The sequence below is a fragment of the Oncorhynchus kisutch genome, linkage group LG8 (genome assembly GCF_002021735.2).
Source record: "Oncorhynchus kisutch isolate 150728-3 linkage group LG8, Okis_V2, whole genome shotgun sequence".
NCBI classification, from domain to species: domain Eukaryota; kingdom Metazoa; phylum Chordata; class Actinopteri; order Salmoniformes; family Salmonidae; genus Oncorhynchus; species Oncorhynchus kisutch.
The window spans coordinates 33,528,315-33,552,451 of record NC_034181.2 but is presented as its reverse complement, the minus strand read 5'-3'; the positions used below and the strand labels follow the sequence as shown (position 1 = coordinate 33,552,451).

The 24,137-nt window shown below is 42.7% G+C and overlaps 1 protein-coding gene across 1 annotated transcript in view; it reads left to right on the top strand.

Annotated features, from left to right (window-relative positions):
• The window catches only part of LOC109895831 (transmembrane protein 132D-like), a 60,854-nt gene that overhangs the window by 14,832 nt on the left and 21,885 nt on the right, over positions 1–24,137 (top strand). The window contains exon 3 of the mRNA XM_031829428.1: positions 18,245–18,382. Within this exon, the coding sequence (XP_031685288.1) occupies positions 18,245–18,382 (138 nt within the window). The remainder of the gene's footprint in view (positions 1–18,244; positions 18,383–24,137) is intronic.

The window sequence follows — 24,137 nt, the reverse complement described above, 5'->3', positions numbered from 1 at the left end:
TCACATTCCTCCAATAGAGATCCAGACACTTTTAGAATCTATGCCAAGGAGCATTGAAGCAGTTCTTGCAGCTCGTCATGGCCCAATGCCCTATTAAGAAACGTTATGTTGGTGTTTCCTTTGCCTTCAACATAGACAGGTGGAGATTTATGTTGTCTTGCTTAGAGATAATACTTGTTCTACTGCTACTATATTTCCTCCAAACTACAGTATGTGGTGAATGATTGTCCTGTCTGGGGTTCCAGAATCAATTTTCTCTATATGCCGCAATTATTTATTTGGCTTGCATGTGTTCTGTTATCCATTTGATGGTATCAGGAAGAAATGTATATCAAATTGCCTATCGTTTTTATGACATACTGTACATCTCTTACCTAGAGATCTTATTCCCCCTGAAGTTGAAAGGTAAACTCTGCAAACACAGGTGCCACAGTCACAGGGGCTTTGTCTATTCTGTAGGTGGGCTTCAATAGTCTAAAAAGGGGATGACCCAAAAAGCAGGACAGCCGGAATGCATTATTCAGCATGTCCTTTGTTCAGCCATTCGTATACCCAAATGAGAATGGTACCTGGAGGAGACCAATATTAAGTCAGTCAGTGGTGAGCGTTGCATGGATGTACCTCACCTCCTTTTTTGAGAATATCAAATTAAGTGGAGATGGAAGGTCTAGCTGAAGGAGCTGGTCTCTCCCTCAACCTCAATAGGTCCATCTGCGCTTACAGTGCTGCTATTCCCAGAGCACACTGACAGGCACATGCACTGTTCTGATTGAATGCTTTAGCTGGGATTTCTCACCGTCAACAGGCTATACAGTAGCTTCTCATCCAACAGTGTTTGCTGTGTGTCTTAGTAATGTAAATGTTTTCATGTTTTCAATCAAATTTCGATAAAGTACAAGAATATGTAGCAACTTATGTAGCAACTTATTTGAATGAGATCAAGTTGGCAGCCTTCTCTCTTCCTGTTCCACTCCCCTGTGTTGGAATCCATGTTTACTTAAGCAGTGGGGCTGAAAATAAGCCTTTTCCCTTGGCTCTCTTCATCTGTCACCCCAGTGCCCATGTATCTTAATCGCTGTTGCTTTAAATCCATTTGAAATTGCCTCTCACTCACAGTCTCTCCTCAGTCGCTCTGCCTCATGGGGTCAATGACCACATAATAACAACAGGGAGAGCAAAGGAAGAGGATTGATGGCAGGATCTCCTCTCCTCAAGAAGTTATTACCTTGCCTCTCATAAACAGAGGAGTACATCTGTGTGTATGTTCAGTATCTGTGTACTGTTCACCTCCCTGCCCACACACACAGCCGGTGTTCTAGCCCTCCTCTTCCCCACCATGCGGCCAGTTAATTAAGGGGTCCTGTGTGTCTCTGGTCTGGGCCTCAGCAGCTGTCTTGCTGTTTTATCACTGTTCAAGTGTACCATTAAGTTAGGCTTAACGCTTAGTCGTCAACATAATGAGCCAAGTGGTGGTGATCGCTAGTGACCAGGGGACCAGAGATCCAGTCAGAGTGTGATAACATGGTCAAGTCACACCTGATAGTTTCATTAGCTTTCCATTAGATTGTTTTTGCAGGTTTCATTCTCAATTACAGATGTATTACTGCTCATATTGACAATGTAGTGCCATCACCTCCGTATGCTGCATGGTAAATTTACATGAGGGGGAATCAGATTGCTGTAGAAAATGTGTTTAGTCTGTGCACCATTAGCTGGCTAGTGTTACAGATTGAGTTTGCAAAACCCCAGATCACAGCCTCAGTTTTTAAGCAACGATTAAATTATTAAATCGTGATGATATCTGATCAAACACCATTTGTAGTTAATTCAATTCTCTCTGATAACATTTGTTTTAATCACAGACAGTATCATGAATAAAACCAATAAGCTTTGCTATATGCCGGATACTGTGTCAGTGGGCTACTGCCAAGAAGTCTGATCATTCATCCATGTGACAAACACAACTTTTTCATCCCATTTGATGTGTTTTTAGTCCTGTTCTGCAAACAATGAGTTGTAAGGATGTCCCCGGAACGTCGCGAAATGGTCACCTGTAGTCATCAGGACGTTGTGGAAGTTTTGTCTAGTTCCTGGCAGGTCCGGAGGATGTCCCTGGGGACGTTTTTAGGACGTTCTTGGGACGTTATATCATGGTCCCCTGGAGGTTTTATCTAGTTCCCGGAGATGTCCCCAAGGACGTTTTTAGGACTTTCTTGGGATGTTGTGTCATGCTGCACTGGAGGTATTTGTCTAATTCCGGTTTGTCACGGGGACGTCACCTGATGGTTGCAAAAAAAGGGACGTGCACTCTAGTTTCATTCCACATCATCCCTTTTTACTGTTGCTAAGTCCATCAAGGCCGTGATAGGTGAACCACTGATTCAATCACAGCTCTTTGTGTTTTGGTAATGCTCGGGACATCCACACACACAAACAGTGCTTTCAACTTAAATAAAAAAGTTTGTTCTAGCAAAACAGTCCTGTAGTCATTTGTACTTCCTGCTTTAATTTTTGCTTGTAAGCCGGAATCAGTAGGATGGAATTATGGACAGATTTGCCAAATGGACTGCGAGGTAGAGCTTTGTATGAGTCTTTGTGTGTGGAGTAAAGGTGGTCTAGAGTTTTTCTTTTCCTCTGGTTGCACATGCTGGTAGAAATTAGGTAAAACATATTTAAGTTTGCCAGCATTAAAGTCCCCGGCCATTAGGGGCGCCGCTTCTGGATGAGCATTTCTTGTTTGCTTATGACCTTATACAGCTTGTTGAGTTCGGTCTCAGTGGTAAATAGACGGCTACGAAAAATATAGATAAACTCTCTTGGTAGATAGTGTGGTCTACAGTTTATCATGAGGTACTCTACCTCGGGTGAGCAGTACCTCAAGAATTCCTTAGTATTAGACATCTCACACCAGCTGTTATTGACAAATAGACACATACCACCACCCCTCGTCTTACCGGACGTAGCTGTTCTGTCCTACCGATGCACGGATAACCCAGCCAACTTTATATTATCTGTGTCATCGTTCAGCCACGACTCTGTGAAACATAAGATATTACAGTTTTGAATGTCTCGTTGGTAGGATAGTCTCAAACGGAGCTCATCCAGTTTATTCTCCAGGGATTGCATGTTGGTCAATAGAACAGATGGTACAAATTCTCGCAAGGCACCCGGATCTCTGCTGTATCTTCATCTATTCTTCATGCGAATGATGGGGATTTGGGCCTGGTCCGTGAGAAACAGTATATCCTTCACGTCAGTCTCATTAAAGAAAAAATCTTCATCCAGTTCGAGGTGAGTAATCGCTGTTCTGATATCCAGAAGCTCTTTTCGGTCATTAGAGACAGTAGCAGCAACATTATGTACAAAATAAGTTACAAACAATACACAATTGGTTAGGAGCCCGTAAAACAGCAGCCATCAAATCCGGCACCATTATTTCAATACAAGGCATGTATCAATTCCTCGCTTATACCGAAACTCCCAAAGTCATATCCAATCGCTATACTAATTTAAAGCAATAGTTGTGTGTGGTCACCTAGATGATCATTTCAGCACAGTTTTGATTGGGACAGCTCCATTGTGCTGCTTTGAGACAAGCGTGGGGGACTCATCTATCAATGTCAGATTTTTGTTTTCACTGAATCTCCATTTGGATATTTGGCAAAAATTAGGCTGGGGAAATGTTAGCTAAGTTGAGGTGAGTGCTAATGACCATTTTTATTTTAGTTTGCTTATACATTAGCTGATAAGAACATTTTGCTAGTATGTTATACAAGTGGAGTTCTCTCTTCAGCCTGTCCTACTCCCGACCAAAAATCTTCGACTTGGCTGATAATCAATCAATGTGATTTTGTTTCACTGAATCTCTGTCTGTATATTTGTTTAATTGATCTCTAGCTGGACAAGTGGAAGTGGTAGCTCATTTATTCATTTGCTCGTCTATCACTGATCAGAAACATTTAGTGTGCAATAATTGAGCCTAAATCAAGTGTATTCTTTGTTCTATTGACTCATGTAGTAGCTTTATATAGAGCCTAGGCTATTTTCATAATGTCCCAATCCCACTGAAACTCCAAATCCTGACTCACGCAAATTCCCAACTTTATTATGTAATCTATTGGTAGCATTATCAAAGCACGTCTCGCCTATGCATGCCGAAACACCGCTATAAAATATACCCCACTTCTCTGTGCTGTCTCGTATTGCTGCCCATCTGAGAGCTTTGGTAGAGAATGTGTGATCAATTATCAGGTATGAAGGTAAGACCCAGATACAGACCACGTCAAATAAACAATAGTTTAATATCTCAACAGGGGCAGGCAATAGACAGTTCCAAGCAGGCAGGGGTCAGCAAACCAGGTGGGCCAATGGTACCGGACGGCAGGCAGGCTCAGGGTCAGTGTAAGGCAGAGGTCGGTAATCCAGAGAGGGGGCAAAGGTACAGGTCGGCAGGCAGGCAAGCTCAGGGGCATGCAGAGTGGTCAGGCAGGCGGGCTCGGAGTCAGGACTGGCAAAGGTCAAAACCAGGAGGGAGAGAGACTGGAAAAAGCAGGCGCTGAGACACAAAACACTGGTTGACTCGAACAAACAAGATGAACTGGCAACAGACAAACAGAGAACCCAGGTATAAATAAACAGGGGATAATGGGGAAGAGGGGCAACACCTGGAGGGGGGTGGAGACCATCACAAAGACAGGTGAAACAGATCAGGGTGTGACGTCAACAAATGATATGAGAGTAGATATATGGACATTGTTTTTTATACAGGGTTGGCCCACAATTTCCTCTCTTCGACTCCCCATTATTCACGAGCTGATCTGCTATCTGTATAATCAGTCACTCAACTTTGCCAAATAGGATATTCGGCAAGTATTCAGACCCCTAGACTTTTTCCACATTTTCATACGTCACAGTCTTATTATAAAATGGATTAAATTATATTTTCCTCATCAATCTCTACATGCAATACCACATAATGACAAAGCGGAAACAGAAATACCTTATTTACATAAGTATTCAGACCCTTCACTATGAGACTCAAAATTGAGCTCAGGTGCCTCCTGTTTCCATTGACCATCCTTGATGTTTCTACAACTTGACTGGAGTCCAACTGTGGTAAATTCAATTGATTGGAAATGATTTGGAAAGGCATACACCTGTCTATATAAGGTCCCACGGTTGCCAGTACATGTCAGAGCAAAAACCAAGCCATGGGGTCAAAGGAAATATCCGTAGAGCTCCGAGACAGGATTGTGTCGAGGCACAGATCTAGAGAAGGGTACCAAAAAATGTCTGCAGCATTGAAGGTCCTCCATCATTCTTAAATGGAAGAAATTTGGAACCCCCAAGACTCTTCCTAGAGCTGGCCGCCCAGCCAAATGGAGCAATCTGCGGAGAAGGGCCTTGGTCAGGGAGGTGACCAAGAACCAGATGATCACTATGACCGAGCTCCAGAGTTCCTCAGAGGAGATGGAAGAACCTTCCAGAAGAACAACATTCTCTGCAGCACTCCACCAATCAGGCCTTTTATGGTAGAGTGGCCAGACGGAAGCCACCCCTCAGTAAAAGGCTCATGACAGCCCACTTGGAGTTTGCCAAAAGGCACCTAAAGGATTCTCAGACCATGAGAAACAAGATAGATTCTCTGGTCTGATGAAACAAAGATTGTACTCTTTAGCCTGAATGCCAAGCGTCACGTCTGGAGGAAACCAGGCACCATCTCTCTGATGAAGCGTGGTGGTGGCAGTATCATGCTGTGGGGATGTTTTTCAGTGATCAGGATCTAGGGAAAGATGAACGGAGCAAAGTACTGAGAGATCCTTGATGAAAACCTGCTCCAGAATTCTCAGGACCTCAGACTGGGGCAAAGACTCACATTTCAATGGGACAACGACCCTAAGCACACAGCCAAGACCACACAGAACTTGTATACAGGTCTTGGAATGTCCTTGAGTGGCCCAGCCAGTGCCCGGACTTGAAACCGATCTCTGGAGAGACCTGAAAATAGCTGTGTAGCAATGCTCCCGACCGAGCTTGAGAGGATCTGCAGAGAAGAATGAAGAAACTCCCCCAAAGCAGGTGTGCCAAGCTTGTAGAGTCATACCAAAGAAGACTCAAGGATTTATTCGCTGCCAAAGGTGCTTAAACAAAGTGCTGAGTAAAGTGTCTGAATACTTATGTAAATGTGATATTTAGTTTTTTATTTTGAATTAGCAGACATTTAAAATCCTTTTTTTTGCTATGTCACGACGAAAGATTCATGACGAAAAAAGCTATTTTAGCAATTTTAGAATAACACGTAACAGAATGTGGAAAAAGTCAAGCGGTCTGAATACTTACCAGTAAAAGTGACGGTTTTAGCCAGCCGGCTACTTTTCAACCACAGTCCCTGGGCAGGCTATTAAAAACAATTACAGTACAGATAATTAATGAGCAGTGAGTGTAACCGATGTGAAATGGCTAACTAGTCAGCGGTGGTGCGCGCTAATAGCGTTTCAATCGGTGACATCTTGAAGTAGTGGTTCCCCTTGCTCTGCAAGGGCTGCGGCTTTTGTGGAGCGATGGGTAACGATGCTTCGTGGGTGACTGTTGTCTGTAACAAAGCATCGTTACCCATCGCTCCACAAAAGCCACAGCCTTTGCAGAGCAAGGGGAACCACTACTTCAAGGTCTGAGCAAGTGACGTCACTGATTGAAATGCTATTAGCGCGCACCACCTCTGACTAGTTAGACATTTCACATCGGTTACATGAGCACACGCAGAGCAACATAGGACAAGCAAGACATAGCATTCAGACAGAGCAACATAGCACAAAAAGCAACAAGACAAAATCCATAAAAGCAACAAAGTGTTTCCACACCTCACAAGCTACAAATCAAATCAAATCAAATGTATTTATATAGCCCTTCGTACATTAGCTGATATCTCAACGTGCTGTACAGAAACCCAGCCTAAAACCCAAAACAGCAAGCAATGCAGGTGTAGAAGCATGGTGGCTAGGAAAAACTCCCTAGAAAGGCCAAAACCTAGGAAGAAACCTAGAGAGGAACCAGGCTATGTGGGGTGGCCAGTCCTCTTCTGGCTGTGCCGTGTGGAGATTATAACAGAACATGGCCAAGATGTTCAAATGTTCATAAATGACCAGCATGGTCCAATAATAATAAGGCAGAACAGTTGAAACTGGAGCAGCAGCACGGCCAGGTGGACTGGGGACAGCAAGGAGTCATCATGTCAGGTAGTCCTGAGGCATGGTCCTAGGGCTCAGGTCCTCCGAGAGAGAGAAAGTGAGAGAGAAAGAGAGAATTAGAGAGAGCACACTTAAATTCACACAGGACACCAGATAAGACAGGAGAAGTACTCCAGATATAAAAAACTGACCCCAGCCCCCCGACACATAAACTACTGCTGCATAAATACTGGAGGCTGAGACAGGAGGTGTCAGGAGACACTGTGGCCCCATCCGAGGACACCCCCGGACAGGGCCAAACAGGAAGGATATAACCCCACCCACTTTGCCAAAGCACAGCCCCCACACCACTAGAGGGATATCTTCAAGGGGGGGGGGTGCCAACCCAGTCAGGAAGATCACATCAGTGACTCAACCCACTCAAGTGACGCACCCCTCCCAGGGACGGTATGAAAGAGCCCCAGTAAGCCAGTAACTCAGCCCCTGTAATAGGGTTAAAGGCAGAGAATCCCAGTGGAAAGAGGGGAACCGGTCAGGCAGAGACAGCAAGGGCGGTTCGTTGCTCCAGAGCCTTTCCGTTCACCCTCCCACTCCTGGGCCAGACTACACTCAATCATATGACCCACTGAAGAGATGAGTCTTCAGAAAGACTTAAAGGTTGAGACCGAGTTTGCGTCTCTTACATGGGTAGGCAGACCATACCATAAAAATGGAGGTCTATAGGAGAAAGCCCTGCCTCCAGCTGTTTGCTTAGAAATTCTAGGGACAATTAGGAGGCCTGCGTCTTGTGACCGTAGCGTACGTGCAGGAATGTACGGCAGGACCAAATCAGAGAGATAGGTAGGAGCAAGCCCATGTAATGCTTTGTAGGTTAGCAGTAAAACCTTGAAATCAGCCCTTTCCTTGACAGGAAGCCAGTGTAGGGAGGCTAGCACTGGAGTAATATGATCACATTTTTTGGTTCTAGTCAGGATTCTAGCAGCCGTATTTAGCACTAACTGAAGTTTATTTAGTGCTTTATCCGGGTAGCCGGAAAGTAGAGCATTGCAGTAGTCTAACCTAGAAGTGACAAAAGCATGGATTAATTTTTCTGCATCATTTTTGGACAGAAAGTTTCTGATTTTTGCAATGTTATGTAGATAGATAAAAGCTGTCCTTGAAATGGTCTTGATATGTTCTTCAAAAGAGAGATCAGGGTCCAGAGTAACGCCGAGGTCCTTCACAGTTTTATTTGAGACAACTGTACAACCATTAAGATTAATTGTCAGATTCAACAGAAGATCTCTTTGTTTCTTGGGACCTAGACCAAGTATCTCTGTTTTGCCCGAGTTTAAAAGTAGAACGTTTGCAGCCATCCACTTCCTTATGTCTGAAACACATGCTTCTAGCGAGGGCAATTTTGGGGCTTGACCATGTTTCATTGAAATGTACAGCTGTGTGTCATCCGCATAGCAGTGAAAGTTAACATTATGTTTTCGAATGACATCCCCAAGAGGTAAAATATATAGTGAAAACAATAGTAGTCCTAAAACGGAACCTTGAGGAACACCTAGATTTACAGTTGATTTGTCAGAGGACAAACCATTCACAGAGACAAACTGATATATTTATTTATTTATTTACCTTTATTTAACCAGGTAGGCAAGTTGAGAACAAGTTCTCATTTACAATTGCGACCTGGCCAAGATAAAGCAAAGCAGTTCGACAGATAAAACGACACAGAGTTACACATGAAGTAAAAACAAACATACAGTCAATAATGCAGTATAAACAAGTCTATATACAATGTGAGCAAATGAGGTGAGAAGGGAGGTAAAGGCAAAAAAGGCCATGATGGCAAAGTAAATACAATATAGCAAGTAAAATACTGGAATGGTAGTTTTGCAATGGAAGAATGTGCAAAGTAGAAATAAAAAATAATGGGGTGCAAAGGAGCAAAATAAATAAATAAATTAAAATTAAATACAGTTGGGAAAGAGGTAGTTGTTTGGGCTAAATTATAGGTGGGCTATGTACAGGTGCAGTAATCTGTGAGCTGCTCTGACAGTTGGTGCTTAAAGCTAGTGAGGGAGATAAGTGTTTCCAGTTTCAGAGATTTTTGTAGTTCGTTCCAGTCATTGGCAGCAGAGAACTGGAAGGAGAGGCGGCCAAAGAAAGAATTTCCGACAGATAAGATCTAAACCAGGCCAGAACTTGTCCGTGTAGCCCAATTTGGGTTTCCAATCTTTCCAAAAGAATGTGGTGATCGATGGTATCAAAAGCAGCACTAAGGTCTAGGAGCACGAGGACAGATGCAGAGCCTCGGTCTGATGCCATTAAAAGGTCATTTACCACCTTCACAAGTGCAGTCTCAGTGCTATGATGGGGTCTAAAACCAGACTGAAGCATTTCGTATATATTGTTTGTCTTCAGGAAGGCAGTGAGTTGCTGCGCAACAGCCTTTTCTAAAAATTTTGAGAGGAATGGAAGATTCGATATAGGCCGATAGTTTTTTATATTTTCTGGGTCAAGGTTTGGCTTTTTCAAGAGAGGCTTTATTACTGCCACTTTTAGTGAGTTTGGTACACATCCGGTGGATAGAGAGCCATTTATTATGTTCAACATAGGAGGGCCAAGCACAGGAAGCAGCTCTTTCAGTAGTTTAGTTGGAATAGGGTCCAGTATGCAGCTTGAAGGTTTAGAGGCCATGATTATTTTCATCATTGTGTCAAGAGGTCCTAGGTCCTGGCAGAGTTGTGCAGACTCAGGACAACTGAGCTTTGAAGGAATACGCAGATTTAAAGAGGAGTCCGTAATTTACTTTCTAATAATCATGATCTTTTCCTCAAAGAAGTTCATGAATTTATCACTGCTGAAGTGAAAGCCATCCTCTCTTGGGGAATGCTGCTTTTTAGTTAGCTTTGCGACAGTATCAAAAAGGAATTTCGGATTGTTCTTATTTTCCTCAATTAAGTTAGAAAAATAGGATGAACGAGCAGCAGTAAGGGCTCTTCGGCACTGCACGGTACTGTCTTTCCAAGCTAGTCGGAAGACTTCCAGTTTGATGTGGCGCCATTTCCGTTCCAATTTTCTGGAAGCTTGCTTCAGAGCTCTGGTATTTTCTGTGTACCAGGGAGCTAGTTTCTTATGAGAAATGTTTTAAGCTTTTCCTACAGACAACAGACAACATTGGAAAGCAGCAATACACAGCTAGGGATTATGTTCACAAATCTGATGGACATTTAGCCATGTCTTCATGTGAAAGTGTGATAGGTGGTGCAGTTATGTGTGTCTGATGTCAGTGTTTTCCATACATGGGAAGCTCTCACAGAGAAAGCAGATTGACTAAAGGTACATTTCCTTATGGGAACTATACAGCCACCTCTCATGGCAGACCTTGTGGATCTGCTGCCATATGTTTGGGTTTTCTGTTTAACAAAAGTACTGAGCGGAGGGGGAGCCAGGCCATTTAGGATCTTGAATACAAGACATGCATCGGTGTATTGCACAAGATTTTCCAAACTCAGGAGCTCATGCTTTCTGAGGATGTAACAGTGATGATGGCTATTGGTCTTCCTATCAAGCACTTTAAGAGCCTGTTTGTAAGACAGACTGAATAGGTTTTAATGTTGTACAGCAATCTTGGGCCCAACTAGTCAAGCAGTATGTTAAGTGGGGGAGTATCATAGATTTGAAGTATAGTTTTGCTACCTATGTAGTCAAACAATTTCGTATAAATTGGAAATTAGCTAGGTTGAATTTGGTTATTTGAATGACCTAAAAGAGAGGTTGGAATCAAGTATGATGCCAAGGTACTTAAAATCAGATACCACCTGGAGCTTCTCCCCTGACACGTAGACATCTGGCTCAGTAGCATCTGACACGCAGACAGTTTTTTTCACATTGAGATGCAAGCACGAGTCACTGAGCCACTTTGTAACCATGGACCATTACAGTAGTGAGTTCTTGTGCAGCTTGTTGTTTGCTCTTTGCATTCACATATATCACTGTGTCATCCCCATACATTTGAACTTCAGACCCAGTACAGACAGAAGGCAGATCATTAATGTTCAGGCTGAACAGGAGGGGCCCCAGTATTGACCATTGGGGCATGCCCACATCATAGCTAAGAGTAGGTGACAGCTCATTGCTCACTCTGACACACTGAGTTCTGCCTTCAAGATATGATTTCATCCATCTCAAGGCATCGGGGGAAAAGTTGAAATTGGGCATTTTTGTGCTGATAACCTCATGGTTACCAGTATCAAAAGCCTTCCTTAGGTCCAGAAACACAGCCCCAACAACGCCCCTCCTGTCATTACTAAATATCAGTTTCACATGCTGTGAAATCTTTACATAGTAGCACAGACAAACAGGCAATGTGGAGCAGCGTCAATCTTATTTTGGGAGAACCCTGGCATAGTGACCTTGGTTTTAAACGCTTTAAATGGGCACTTCCGAATTTTGTATTTCCCGGGACTCTCTGGATAATTCTGAATCATTCCCACTATGGAAACTTGGTAGATTTTCTGGAAAATATGAATCCCTACCTGACATGGTCCTCAGTGGCATCCTGGGAATTTACAGGGAACAAGACAAAGGTCCCCTAGAGAACGTTCCCTTGGGACAATCACGCAGCCTTCTTAGAATGTTCTCAGAAATTCAGTGGGATAACGTTGCGCAAAAACCCTTAAGAGACCTAATGGGAACGTCACTGAATGTCCTCATGATATCTCCTGTTTGCTGGGCGGACATCTGGCGTTAGCATTGCCCTAAAGAACTCCCTAAACTGACACATAAGTATGACAAGCATGTCATTGATGAATGGCGGAACATCAGACTCGCTGAACGATGGTTATTTGCTTACATAATGAAAGATTGCATCTGTTTGAGATTGCATTTATGGTATTACAGTTTTCAGTATTTGTGCCATGTCTCTGCAGTGATTCGTCTGTACTGAGCCAGAGATGTGAAGGAAAAGTGGATCAGGGGCCTGATTGTAACCCCTGAACAGGTGGGCCTGCCTGTGGAGTGGGTCTTACTGGGAATAGGGCACTGGGTTGCCCTCAAAACCAGGTCAAATTAGGATGGGGAGCCTCATGACAATGCCGACGGCTGTATTATCAAATCAAATACAATTTTATTTGTCGCGTACACATAGCTTGCAGATTTTATCGCGAGTGTAGCGAAAATCTTCTCTTCCTTGCTCCAACAGTGCAGTAATACCTAACAATTCACACAAATCCCCCAAATAAAAAGAATACAGTAACACTTTACTTGACACCTGGTCATAACCATGTCATAATATGTTGTAACAGCTGACATAACTTGTCCTAATCTGTCATAATATTGTCATAACACTGTCATGACCCATATACTTACACCTGTTGTGACATATATTGCTCTAATTTATGGCTGGTTATGACACCTACATAAGAGTGTCAAAACCCACATTTATTCAAATTTGCCAAGAAGTTTCCTTTTGTTTGAAAGTTTGTCTCTTAAATCCTTTGTATTTTCAGCATATTTTAAATAACTCGTAGAAAATACTCTTTATGACATTGTCATGAAGCATTATGACCATCCTGTGTCACTTTACTTGGACTATGAAAATACACTTTATGACACTGTCAATAAGCATTATGACCACCATAATCATATAAGCCAGATAGGCCTATCACGTAATGCACTTATATCAGTCATCAGTCACAAAGAGGGTGTCTTGTCCCGCTCCTAAAATCTGCTCCCAGTCATCAGCAACAGAGCATTGGGGTAGGACAATGTCTGACATCAATGTGTGCACAATTACAATGATGCTTTAACATGGTCAATAAAATAATCTATTTCATAAACGTACTGTTGACACATAGACTATGGTATAATGGAATGTTTAGCCTTGTGTAATAGGTTTTGTGTGTTTTGACACTCTTATGTAGGTGTCATAACCAGCCATAAAATAACACATATACTATGTCACAACAGGTCTCAACAAATGTGTCATGACAGTGTTATGACCATAAATTATTAACACTTATTTGAACTCTTATGACATGGTATGATGCTGGGTGTCAAGTAAAGTGTTACTGTCTATACTATATGTATGTATGTGTGTGTGTATATATTTATATATATATATATATTTATATTAGAGGTCGACCGATTATGATTTTTTTTACGCCGATACCGATACCAATTATTGGAGGACCAAAAAAGCTATGTTTTCTTCGAAGTGGACGAAGAAGGTGTTTAGCTTGTCCGGGAGCAAGGTGTTGGTGTCCTCGATGTGGCTGGTTTTCACTTTATAATCTGGGTCCATGACATGGCTGGTTTTCCCTTTATTATCCGTGGAATTCTTTTTCATCTTCATACAATCATCGATACAATCATTCACTTTACATTGGATGATTTTTAAATGTATTTTAACAACCATAGTGGTACTTGTCCACAAATAGTATTTTATTATCACAGAAAATGCACTAATATGGTGAATTAATCTACATTTAACACTGTTTACTTGATTTTTAGGGTCTGCCATTATTCACTCACTCAGTTAGAGAGCTTAGAGAGAAGATCAAACAAGCACAGGGGAGAGGGTTGCTGACTGGAGCGGGCCAGGGGGCAAGGGCTGCCATGAGTGTGTGTGACAAAAGTAAGAGAGGCCATGGCTTCTTGTGGCAGTGTGGGGTGGAGGTGGTCAGGTGGTGGGGCATTGGTATGCAAAATCCACGTTAGTTCGACACTCAAACCTTGCCTGGAGAGAAGTGAGATGGATGGCAGGTGCAGCACCTGAGAGCTGCTTTTCTCACACACTGTCAGCTCCAGTCTTTGGGCCAATCCATCTTCCCTGCCCTGGTGCCTCGATACCTCCTCCTCCTGCCTCCCCAGCCAGCACTGCCTAAGCACAGTCACTGACCGCTATGGTTCTTGCTCCGAACCACTGTTAAGAAAAATCCCTCCTCCCTCTCATCACCGTGGGGTTTCCCCCTTAGATCCCAGAGGGCCTGGGGAGAAAAGGCAGATAGGTACTCTTGTAACAGTTAGTTTTGATTAGGTAAACCCCACACCACCAGGCTCAACACTAGCATGAGTGGGTATATTTAGAATTCCATTACCAGATGAACTGTTCTCAGATATTTTCTCATTACTTATTACAAGAAGCGTGTCATCAGGGTTACACCTTTTTTCATTATAGATGCCAATTCATTGATGGCAAATAATAGCATTGTTCTGTTTACCACTATGACCCCAGCAAATCCTTATGAGTCAGAATAAGGATTATGCTGTGACCTGCCCCTATAGTAACTGCTAAACTAATGGAAGTTCATGTGAAGAAAGGGTGTTATAGTTTTTATAACATCTCCTGGTACTGTTGGTATATTACTATACCTTTATCCCAGAGGTTGTAGAGGCCTCAAGGTTACCTGACATCCTGGCTCTAGGAGTGTTGTTGTGGTCAGGAGAGATGGGTGGTGACAGGCATGTCCCCTTCTACCCAGTCACCTTCACCCCAACTCACAGTCCCTGTCCCCTTGTTAATCTGTGGCTGCTGCTCCACTCCCGCTCTCCCCTCAGAGCCTGTCAGTCCTGCTCCCCTCAGAGCCTGTCCGTCTCCTGTGCATTTGCTCCTGCTTTCCCCCTGGGAACCTGCTGGTTGTTGCTAACAATATAGTGAGGGCCCCTCCCTGTCCCCTCTGTGCCACTTACTCTAATGGATGAACAGTACAGAGAGAGGCAGGTCACCTTCACACACACACACACACACACACACACACACACACACACACACACAACACACACACACACACACACACACACACACACACACACACACACACACACACACACACACACACACACACACACACACACACACATACTCCACTATCAGCCTGTACTACTGTACTGCCCGGAATTGACATTTCTACTGCTTGCAACTCTTTTTAGATTATCCCAAGATATTTCCTGATTTACATCCATCCAGCCCCTTTGGGGATGTGTAATTCTCCTGTGATCGTCAAACTTTCCTTTGCCAGTCTAGTAAGTACTGTTAGCACTTTTGTCGGATAGAGATTGTAGCAGTAACATGGCAGGATCAGTGAAATCTTACTGAAATGTCTGAGTCCCTGTCTCACACGTGCCACAAGTATGTCCCCTCATGTTGACAGAGAGAAGGAGGGAGAGGAGACAGAGGGAGAGGAGGGAGAGGGAGAGGAGACAGAGGGAGAGCCGAAGGCATTGGGTCATTTCTGTGCGCCATGTGGCAGCATCACAGGACGATTTCAGCAACCTCCATGCCAAGATTAGTGCTCCCTTGAGCCTTCAAACCAGTACTCCTGATTACATCTTGGAAGAGCTGTATGTGCAGATGTTCAAGCACACATATACAAACACACACCACACATGCACACTTACAAAACACCCACAACTACACACATAGGCAAATAACATTAACTAAAACAAATGCGTTTTTAAACGGGATGAGTACATACGCATGGCAGTAGCATGAGTATAGCATCTGTCCATATGACCTTGAATGTCCCACAGGAGGGGGAGTAGAGCGGATCAGATGGATGCTCATATCATAGATTACCTCTCCCCAGAGACACATAATGTGCTCACTGTTGTTTTACTGCCAGAATGTATGTCTGAAAGAGTCAGGGATAAACCCATGAGCAGCATTAGGCTACACATGACATGCATGCACATGATAATACTACACGGACGATGTTACGCACTATTAGGAATATTTTTATGAAGAAACAACTTGGTGGTGCTCCGTTTATATAGATCATTAAGCTGGAAGAATTGTATTTGAAAAATACTTTGAGTGGCTCTAAAGAAAGACGAGATCAACGAGTGCAGTGTTGTTATCCTGTACATTGGTAGAGGATGGAAAGTAGGATGCCTCTCCGGTACAACACTATGGATGTTTTCATGTACAGTGCCTTGCGAAAGTATTCGGCCCCCTTGAACTTTGCGACCTTTTGCCACATTTCAGGCTTCAAACATAAAGATATAAAACTGTATTTTTTTGTAAAGAATCAACAACAAGTGGGACACAATCATAAAGTGGAACGACATTTATTGGATATTTCTACCTTTTTTAACAAATCAAAAACTGAAAAATTGGGCATGCAAAATTATTCAGCACCCTTAAGTTAATACTTTGTAGCGCCACCTTTTGCTGCGATTACAGCTGTAAGTCGCTTGGGGTATGTCTCTATCAGTTTTGCACATCGAGAGACTGAATTTTTTTCCCATTCCTCCTTGCAAAACAGCTCGAGCTCAGTGAGGTTGGATGGAGAGCATTTGTGAACAGCAGTTTTCAGTTCTTTCCACAGATTCTCGATTGGATTCAGGTCTGGACTTTGACTTGGCCATTCTAACACCTGGATATGTTTATTTTTGACCCGTTCCATTATAGATTTTGCATATGTTTTGGATCATTGTCTTGTTGGAAGACAAATCTCCGTCCCAGTCTCAGGTCTTTTGCAGACTCCATCAGGTTTTCTTCCAGAATGGTCCTGTATTTGGCTCCATCCATCTTCCCATCAATTTTAACCATCTTCCCTGTCCCTGCTGAAGAAAAGCAGGCCCAAACCATGATGCTGCCACCACCATGTTTGACAGTGGGGATAGGGTGTTCAGGGTGATGAGCTGTGTTGCTTTTACGCCAAACATAACATTTTGCATTGTTGCCAAAAAGTTCAATTTTGGTTTCATCTGACCAGAGCACCTTCTTCCACATGTTTGGTGTCTCTCCCAGGTGGCTTGTGGCAAACTTTAAACAACACTTTTTATGGATATCTTTAAGAAATGGCTTTCTTCTTGCCACTCTTCCATAAAGGCCAGATTTGTGCAATATACGACTGATTGTTGTCCTATGGACAGAGTCTCCCACCTCAGCTGTAGATCTCTGCAGTTCATCCAGAGTGATCATGGGCCTCTTGGCTGCATCTCTGATCAGTCTTCTCCTTGTATGAGCTGAAAGTTTAGAGGGACGGCCAGGTCTTGATAGATTTGCAGTGGTCTGATACTCCTTCCATTTCAATATTATCGCTTGCACAGTGCTCCTTGGGATGTTTAAAGCTTGGGAAATCTTTTTGTATGAAAATCCGGCTTTAAACTTCTTCACAACAGTATCTCGGACCTGCCTGGTGTGTTCCTTGTTCTTCATGATGCTCTCTGCGCTTTTAACGGACCTCTGAGACTATCACAGTGCAGGTGCATTTATACGGAGACTTGATTACACACAGGTGGATTGTATTTATCATCATTAGTCATTTAGGTCAACATTGGATCATTCAGAGATCCTCACTGAAATTCTGGAGAGAGTTTGCTGCACTGAAAGTAAAGGGGCTGAATAATTTTGCACGCCCAATTTTTCAGTTTTTGATTTGTTAAAAAAGTTTGAAATATCCAATAAATGTCGTTCCACTTCATGATTGTGTCCCACTTGTTGTTGATTCTTCACAAAAAAATACAGTTTTATATCTTTATGTTTGAAGCCATGAAATGTGGCAAAAGGTTGCAAAGTTCAAGGGGGCCGAATACTTTCGCAAGGCACTGTATATAGCTGACCTCTTCCCCTCATACGCTACGCTAACTTCCGGTAGGACATTTTACACTAGCCATTAATACCAGGGTAATATTTTAAATTAGCATTAGGCTCTGTTGTTGTACTCTGTGTTCAGCTGCATTAGATAATGCTTATCATTTACAAATGAGAGGCCAGCAGGCCAACAAGCCATTAGTACACTACGAATAATTTGTGTACAAGACAGGACCAAAGATGCCCATAATATATGAGGAATACTAAACACTCAAAATGCATTTTTCCTCTGGCTATTGAAACCTATCCTATGGGGTTTGCTCAAGCCTCTTAAATGATAGGGATTTGCTATCAAAGTGGTCTTTGATTGACCGAAGGGCGTAGGAATGAATCATTTCATGGCCCCAAGCTATTGGAGGCCAACGTCATACTAGCTAGGTCCAGTGGAGATGGACTTACTGCTAGGTGTACAATTTTTGGAGTTGGCGGTATTTGTCTTATACATTTCTCTTGTCTTCATTCACAGAGCGATTGTAAAGAAGGGAGTGTCGTTTCGCACAGCAACACCTAGTAACTCGTTGCTGTGGGATATCACTCTGGACGCTGGAGCAGATGGCACCATCGCTGTTGTTTGTCAGAGGAAATCTGCCATACCGGGAAAAAGGCAAGTCTGCTGAAAATACACAACAATCCCCCAATTTACTATCAGTGAACTCCATTAAACTCACCGTGTTCAACCACTGGATCATGGATGGACCATTCACGTCTGGGTTTGGCTGCTCATAGACAACTTTAAACACACTTCTGAATGTTAAGAAGTGATATTATGTCATTGGTTGTTAGATAATGTATTGTAATAGTAGTGTACATGCTACTGGGGCTTAATGATTTCAATTTTGCCTGAGGGAGTGAAAAATATTCTGCAAAGTAGTATGAGTAGGATAATGCCTCAGAATAAATACCACCCACACACGATGCCATTTTGACCGAGGCTTAGCCTATCTGACCTGACAAGACACTGTATGCTATCCAAGCACAAAACTGCTGCTGGGAAAAGCTTAAGTAAATCTGCTTTTAAAAAGGCCACTGTCCTCACACCTGATTAAGTAGAGCTACCTCTTAACCTTTTATGCAGTGGGCTAAATCAGGGTCACACAGAGTGTTTCTTGGTAGTCTTAAACAAATCTACTTTGAAACAAAAGTATACACCTCACACACATGGTTATGGGCTTAGAAAAAAGAAGACACCTGTACAATGTCAGATATAGAGTTGAAGTGTATTCCATTTTGAGTTTGCATCTCAATATGAGACTTTATATAAATCACAGAAGACTGAAATATAACAAAACCATTTGACATAGGAACACCGTTGTTAAAAAAAATGTATCATGTTTATTAATTATGAAATTATGAAAAATATTAACATTCCAACAATGAGGCCACCAGAGGGCAATTTGGTCATTTGACTGCAGGATTGGGCTGCGTCAATCTCTGGAAATGTCTAATTGCTTATCTATAGTTCACATGAAATCGTTGAAAAGTATTTCTGTCCCCTAGTTAGAATATGAACGTTTTTTTTTGTATCCCTTACATTATTTTAGTGCTTTTGGAAAACAATTAAACAATGATTAACATTAAACATTAGCTAGCCCCAGTCAATGTGAAGATGTGGCTTTGTTGATAATACCCCTTTCGTTCCTAGAAGCTAAACTTGTATGTCCTTTTAAGTCTGTGGGATATTATTCTGGTACCATTGCTGCTGTCACAAATATATCTAGAATCATGGTCCTCTTTCTGAAGTGTAACCTTTTCCTTGCTTGAGGACAATACCCCAGATGTAGGAACCTGTCCATGCTGGAACAGGACCTTCAATTGACATTCCATGTAACTGGCCAAATCTGTGGCTAGGATGACCTTTAGATGATCTGGTGTGGCTCCAGGTATTTATAGTCTATGAGAAGTTCATGAAATCAAATGTGGCACTTCATTAGTCGTTTGTAATTTTAATTGAAGCATTTTGGTGTCCATGATTGAATTGAGCTGGGTTGACCTCATTTTCTTGTTTTCCCTATGTGATGGTATTAGTTCATTGTTTATCAAACCCGTTTTGGGGAACATATTTGTGGATGCAAAATCGTTTGTTAGGGCTAATCCATCTTAAAATGTCATAATTTACTAGACCCCCTGTAGGGGCTGTCTAATGTCACACCACTTTGGGGATTTCATGGACTTTGTCTCTCAGTTTCCTATAGTGGCAGTAAGTACCGTGAGTGTTTATGCAGCTATCTGGATATTAAGACATTTTTTGCCTCTGTTTGACAATAGACTGCAATGGATCTTCCGACTTAAAACAGCTGCTTAGTGAGAGTGCTGTCCCTTTAATAATCTGGGGTTGGAGTACTTCACTGCTTCACTACTTCACAAGAATGGCAGAAGGCTACAATGGTGTCCCCCATTTCAATGTAATGCCAGATTAAACCGGCAAAATCTGTTTTAATGTGGGATAGAGACCGTCTTTTAATCGGGCACATCTTGTTTTGATACTTGACTAAAACATTTATGGTTTGTTTGTGTTTCAGTGTTTTTGTGCAATATACTAAGATTATTTAATTTAAAGTAAATCTCTCTTTTTTTGTGCTTTTACATATGGTGCAGAATTAAAGAAGATCTCAAAGAATAAATGATAGAGAACTCATCAGATTAGCTTTGTGCTTGCATTTGACTTTGTGTGCTTAGTCCCCTCCTGTACTCCCTGTTTACCCACAACTGCGTGGCTACGCACGACTCCAACACCATCTTGAAGTTTGCTGACAACACGACGGTGGTAGGCCGGATCACCGACGCCGATGACTCAGCCTACAGGGAGGAGGTCAGAGACTTAGCAGTGTGGTGCCAGGACAATAACCTCTCCCTCAATGTCAGTAGGACCAAGGAGCTGATCATGGACTATAGGAGAAAGAGGGGAGAGCACGCCCCCATCCACATTGACGGGGCTGTAGTGGAGCAGGCCGAGAGCTTCAAGTTCCTTGGCGTCGACATCACTAAGGACTTAACATGGTTCACACACACCCACACAGTCATGAAGTGGGCACAGTAGCATCTCTTCCCCCTCAGGAGGCTGTAAAGATTTGACATGGGCCCTCGGATCCTCAAAAAGTTCTGCAGCTACCCTGTCAAGAGCATCTTGACTGGCTACAGCACCGCTTGGTATGGCAAATGCACCACTCTTGACCGCAAAGCGTTACAGGGGGTTGTGCGGACAGCCCAGTACATCACACGGGCCGAGCTCCCTGCTATCCAGGACCTCTATATCAAGCAGTATCAGAGGAAGGCCCGAAAAATTGCCAAAGACTCCAGCCACCCAAGCCATAGACTGTTCACTCTGCTATACTCTGGCAAACCCCTAAAATGGGTTCCACCTGAAACAAAAAAAAGGTTATCTATGGAGCCAGCTGAAGAACCCTTTTTTCAAAGAGTATACCAAACTATCTGCACTGACCCTACGCACACTCACTAGACCAACTTTTTATAGTCCCATACCCCTTCAAACATTTAACCTCCAGCTGCATACCCCCTCTAGCACCAGGGTCAGCACACTCTCAAATGTTACTTTTTGCCATCATTGGAAGCCTGCACACACTATACAATACATATATTAAACATAGGAATGAGTGTGAGTTTTTGTCACGACCCGGCTCGTGGGAAGTGACAAAGAGCTCTTATAGGACCAGTGCACAAATAATAATAGAATAATAATCAATAATAATCAATAATTTTGCTCTTTATTTAACCATCTTACATATAAAACGCTATTTGAAAAATGAATATCTCACCACAGGTTAATGAGAAGGGTGTGCTTGAAAGGATGCACATAACTCTATTGGAGAAAGTCTCAGTCTTAAATCATTTTCCACAAACGGTCTGTGCCTGTATTTAGTTTTCATGCTAGTGAGGGCCGTGAATCCACTCTCACATAGGTACATGGTTGCAAAGGGCATCAGTGTCTTAACAGCGCGATTTGCCCAAGCAGGATACTCTGAGCGCAGCATAATCCAGAAATCTGGCAGTGGCTTCTGATAAAATTCAATTTTCCCAGAACCGCTTGTTGCGATTTTAATGAGGCTCTCTTGTTCAGATATCGGTAAGTGGACTGGAGGAAGGACATGAAAGGGTTAAGAATCCAGTTGTTTGTGTCATCCATTTCAGGAAAGTACCTACGTAATGGCGCACCCAACTCACTCAGGTGCTTCGCTATATCACATTTGACATTGTCCGTAAGCTTGAGTTCATTTGCACACAAAAAAATCATACAATGATGGAAAGACCTGTTTGTTGTCCAACTTCTTAATCATAGCCTCAATTTTGTCCCGCACATTGTATATTGTTGCGGAGAGTTACTGTAATCCTAGATTCAGATCATTCAAGCGAGAAAAAACATCACCCAGATAGGCCAGTCACGTGAGAAACTCGTCATCATCCAAGCGGTCAGACAAGTGAAAATGATGGTCAGGAAAGAAAGTTCGTATCTCATTTTTTTTTTAAACGTGTCAATACTTTGCCCGTTGATAACCAGCTCCCTTATGTATGTTGTAAAAGCGTTACATGGTCACTGCCCATATCATTGCATAGTGCAGAAAATACACAAGAGTTCAGGGGCTTGCTTTAACAAAGTTAACCATTTTCACTGTAGTGTCCAAAACGCCTTTCATGCTGTCAGGCATTCCCTTGGTAGCAAGAGCCTCTTAGTGGATGCTGCAGTGTACCCAAATGGCGTCGGGAGCAACTGCTTGCACGCGCGTTACCACTCCACTATGTCTCCCTGTCATGGCTTTTGTGCAACATGAGCAGCAGCTACGTTTGGCTACATACGGACCGTTAGTGGAATTCCCGTGAGAGAGTAACGGTTAATGTGATTGGATGTTAATTATTTGACTAGGCTACCTGTATTTGACATTGTGTTCTTATTTCGCTGAACACTAGATGGTTTCATTTTATTTTTGGCAGTGAAACGAGGCTACCCAGGCGGGGAAAAAAACTTGCCCAAATGTATAGCTCCGTTGGAAAATATAAATTGACTGTTTGAAAATGTTAGAAGAAAAAAAAATCCCCAAAATCACATTTGTATTTGGCGTACCCCCGGTGGCATTGCGCGTACCCCTGGGGGTACCCAGTTTGGGAATACCTGTACTAGACTATATACAAACCATATACAGTGGGGCAAAAAAGTATTTAGTCAGCCACCAATTGTGCAAGTTCTCCTACTTCAAAAGATGAGAGAGGCCTGTAATTTTCATCATAGGTACACTTCAAATTTGACAGACAAAATGAGAAAAAAAATCCAGAAAATCACATTGTAGGATTTTAAATGAATTTATTTGCAAATTATGGTGGAAAATAAGTATTTGGTCAATAACAAAAGTTTATCTCAATACTTTGTTATATACCCTTTGTTGGCAATGACAGAGGTCAAACGTTTTCTGTAAGACTTCACAAGGTTTTCACACACTGTTGCTGGTATTTTGGCCCATTCCTCCATGCAGATCTCCTCTAGAGCAGTGATGTTTTGGGGCTGTTGCTGGGCAACATGGACTTTCAACTCCCTCCAAAGATTTTCTATGGGGTTAAGATCTGGAGACTGGCTAGGCCACTCCAGGACCTTGAAATGCTTCTTACGAAGCCACTCCTTCGTTGCCCGGGCAGTGTGTTTGGGATCATTGTCATGCTGAAAGACCCAGACACGTTTCATCTTCAATGCCCTTGCTGATGGAAGGAGGTTTTCACTCAAAATCTCACGATACATGGCCCCGTTCATTCTTTACGCGGATCAGTCGTCCTGGTCCCTTTGCAGAAAAACAGAGTCCCTGGCGGCGTACTGTGTTACTGATGGTAGACTTTGTTACTTTGGTCCCAGCTCTCTGCAGGTCATTCACTAGGTCCCCCCGTGTGGTTCTGGGATTTTTGCTCACCGTTCTTGTGATCATTTTGACCCCCTGGGGTGAGATCTTGCGTGGAGCCCCAGATCGAGGGAGATTATCAGTGGTCTTGTATGTCTTCCATTTCCTAATAATTGCTCCCACAGTTGATTTCTTCAAACCAAGCTGCTTACCTATTGCAGATTCCGTCTTCCCAGCCTGGTCCAGCTCTACAATTTTGTTTCTGGTGTCCTTTGACAGCTCTTTGGTCTTGGCCATAGTGGAGTTTGGAGTGTGACTGTTTGAGGTTGTGGACAGGTGTCTTTTATACTGATAACAAGTTCAAACAGGTGCCATTAATACAGGTAACGAGTGGAGGACAGAGGAGCCTCTTAAAGAAGAAGTTACAGGTCTGTGAGAGCCAGAAATCTTGCTTGTTTGTAGGTGACCAAATACTTATTTTCCACCATAATTTGCAAATAAATTCATAAAAAATCCTACAATGTG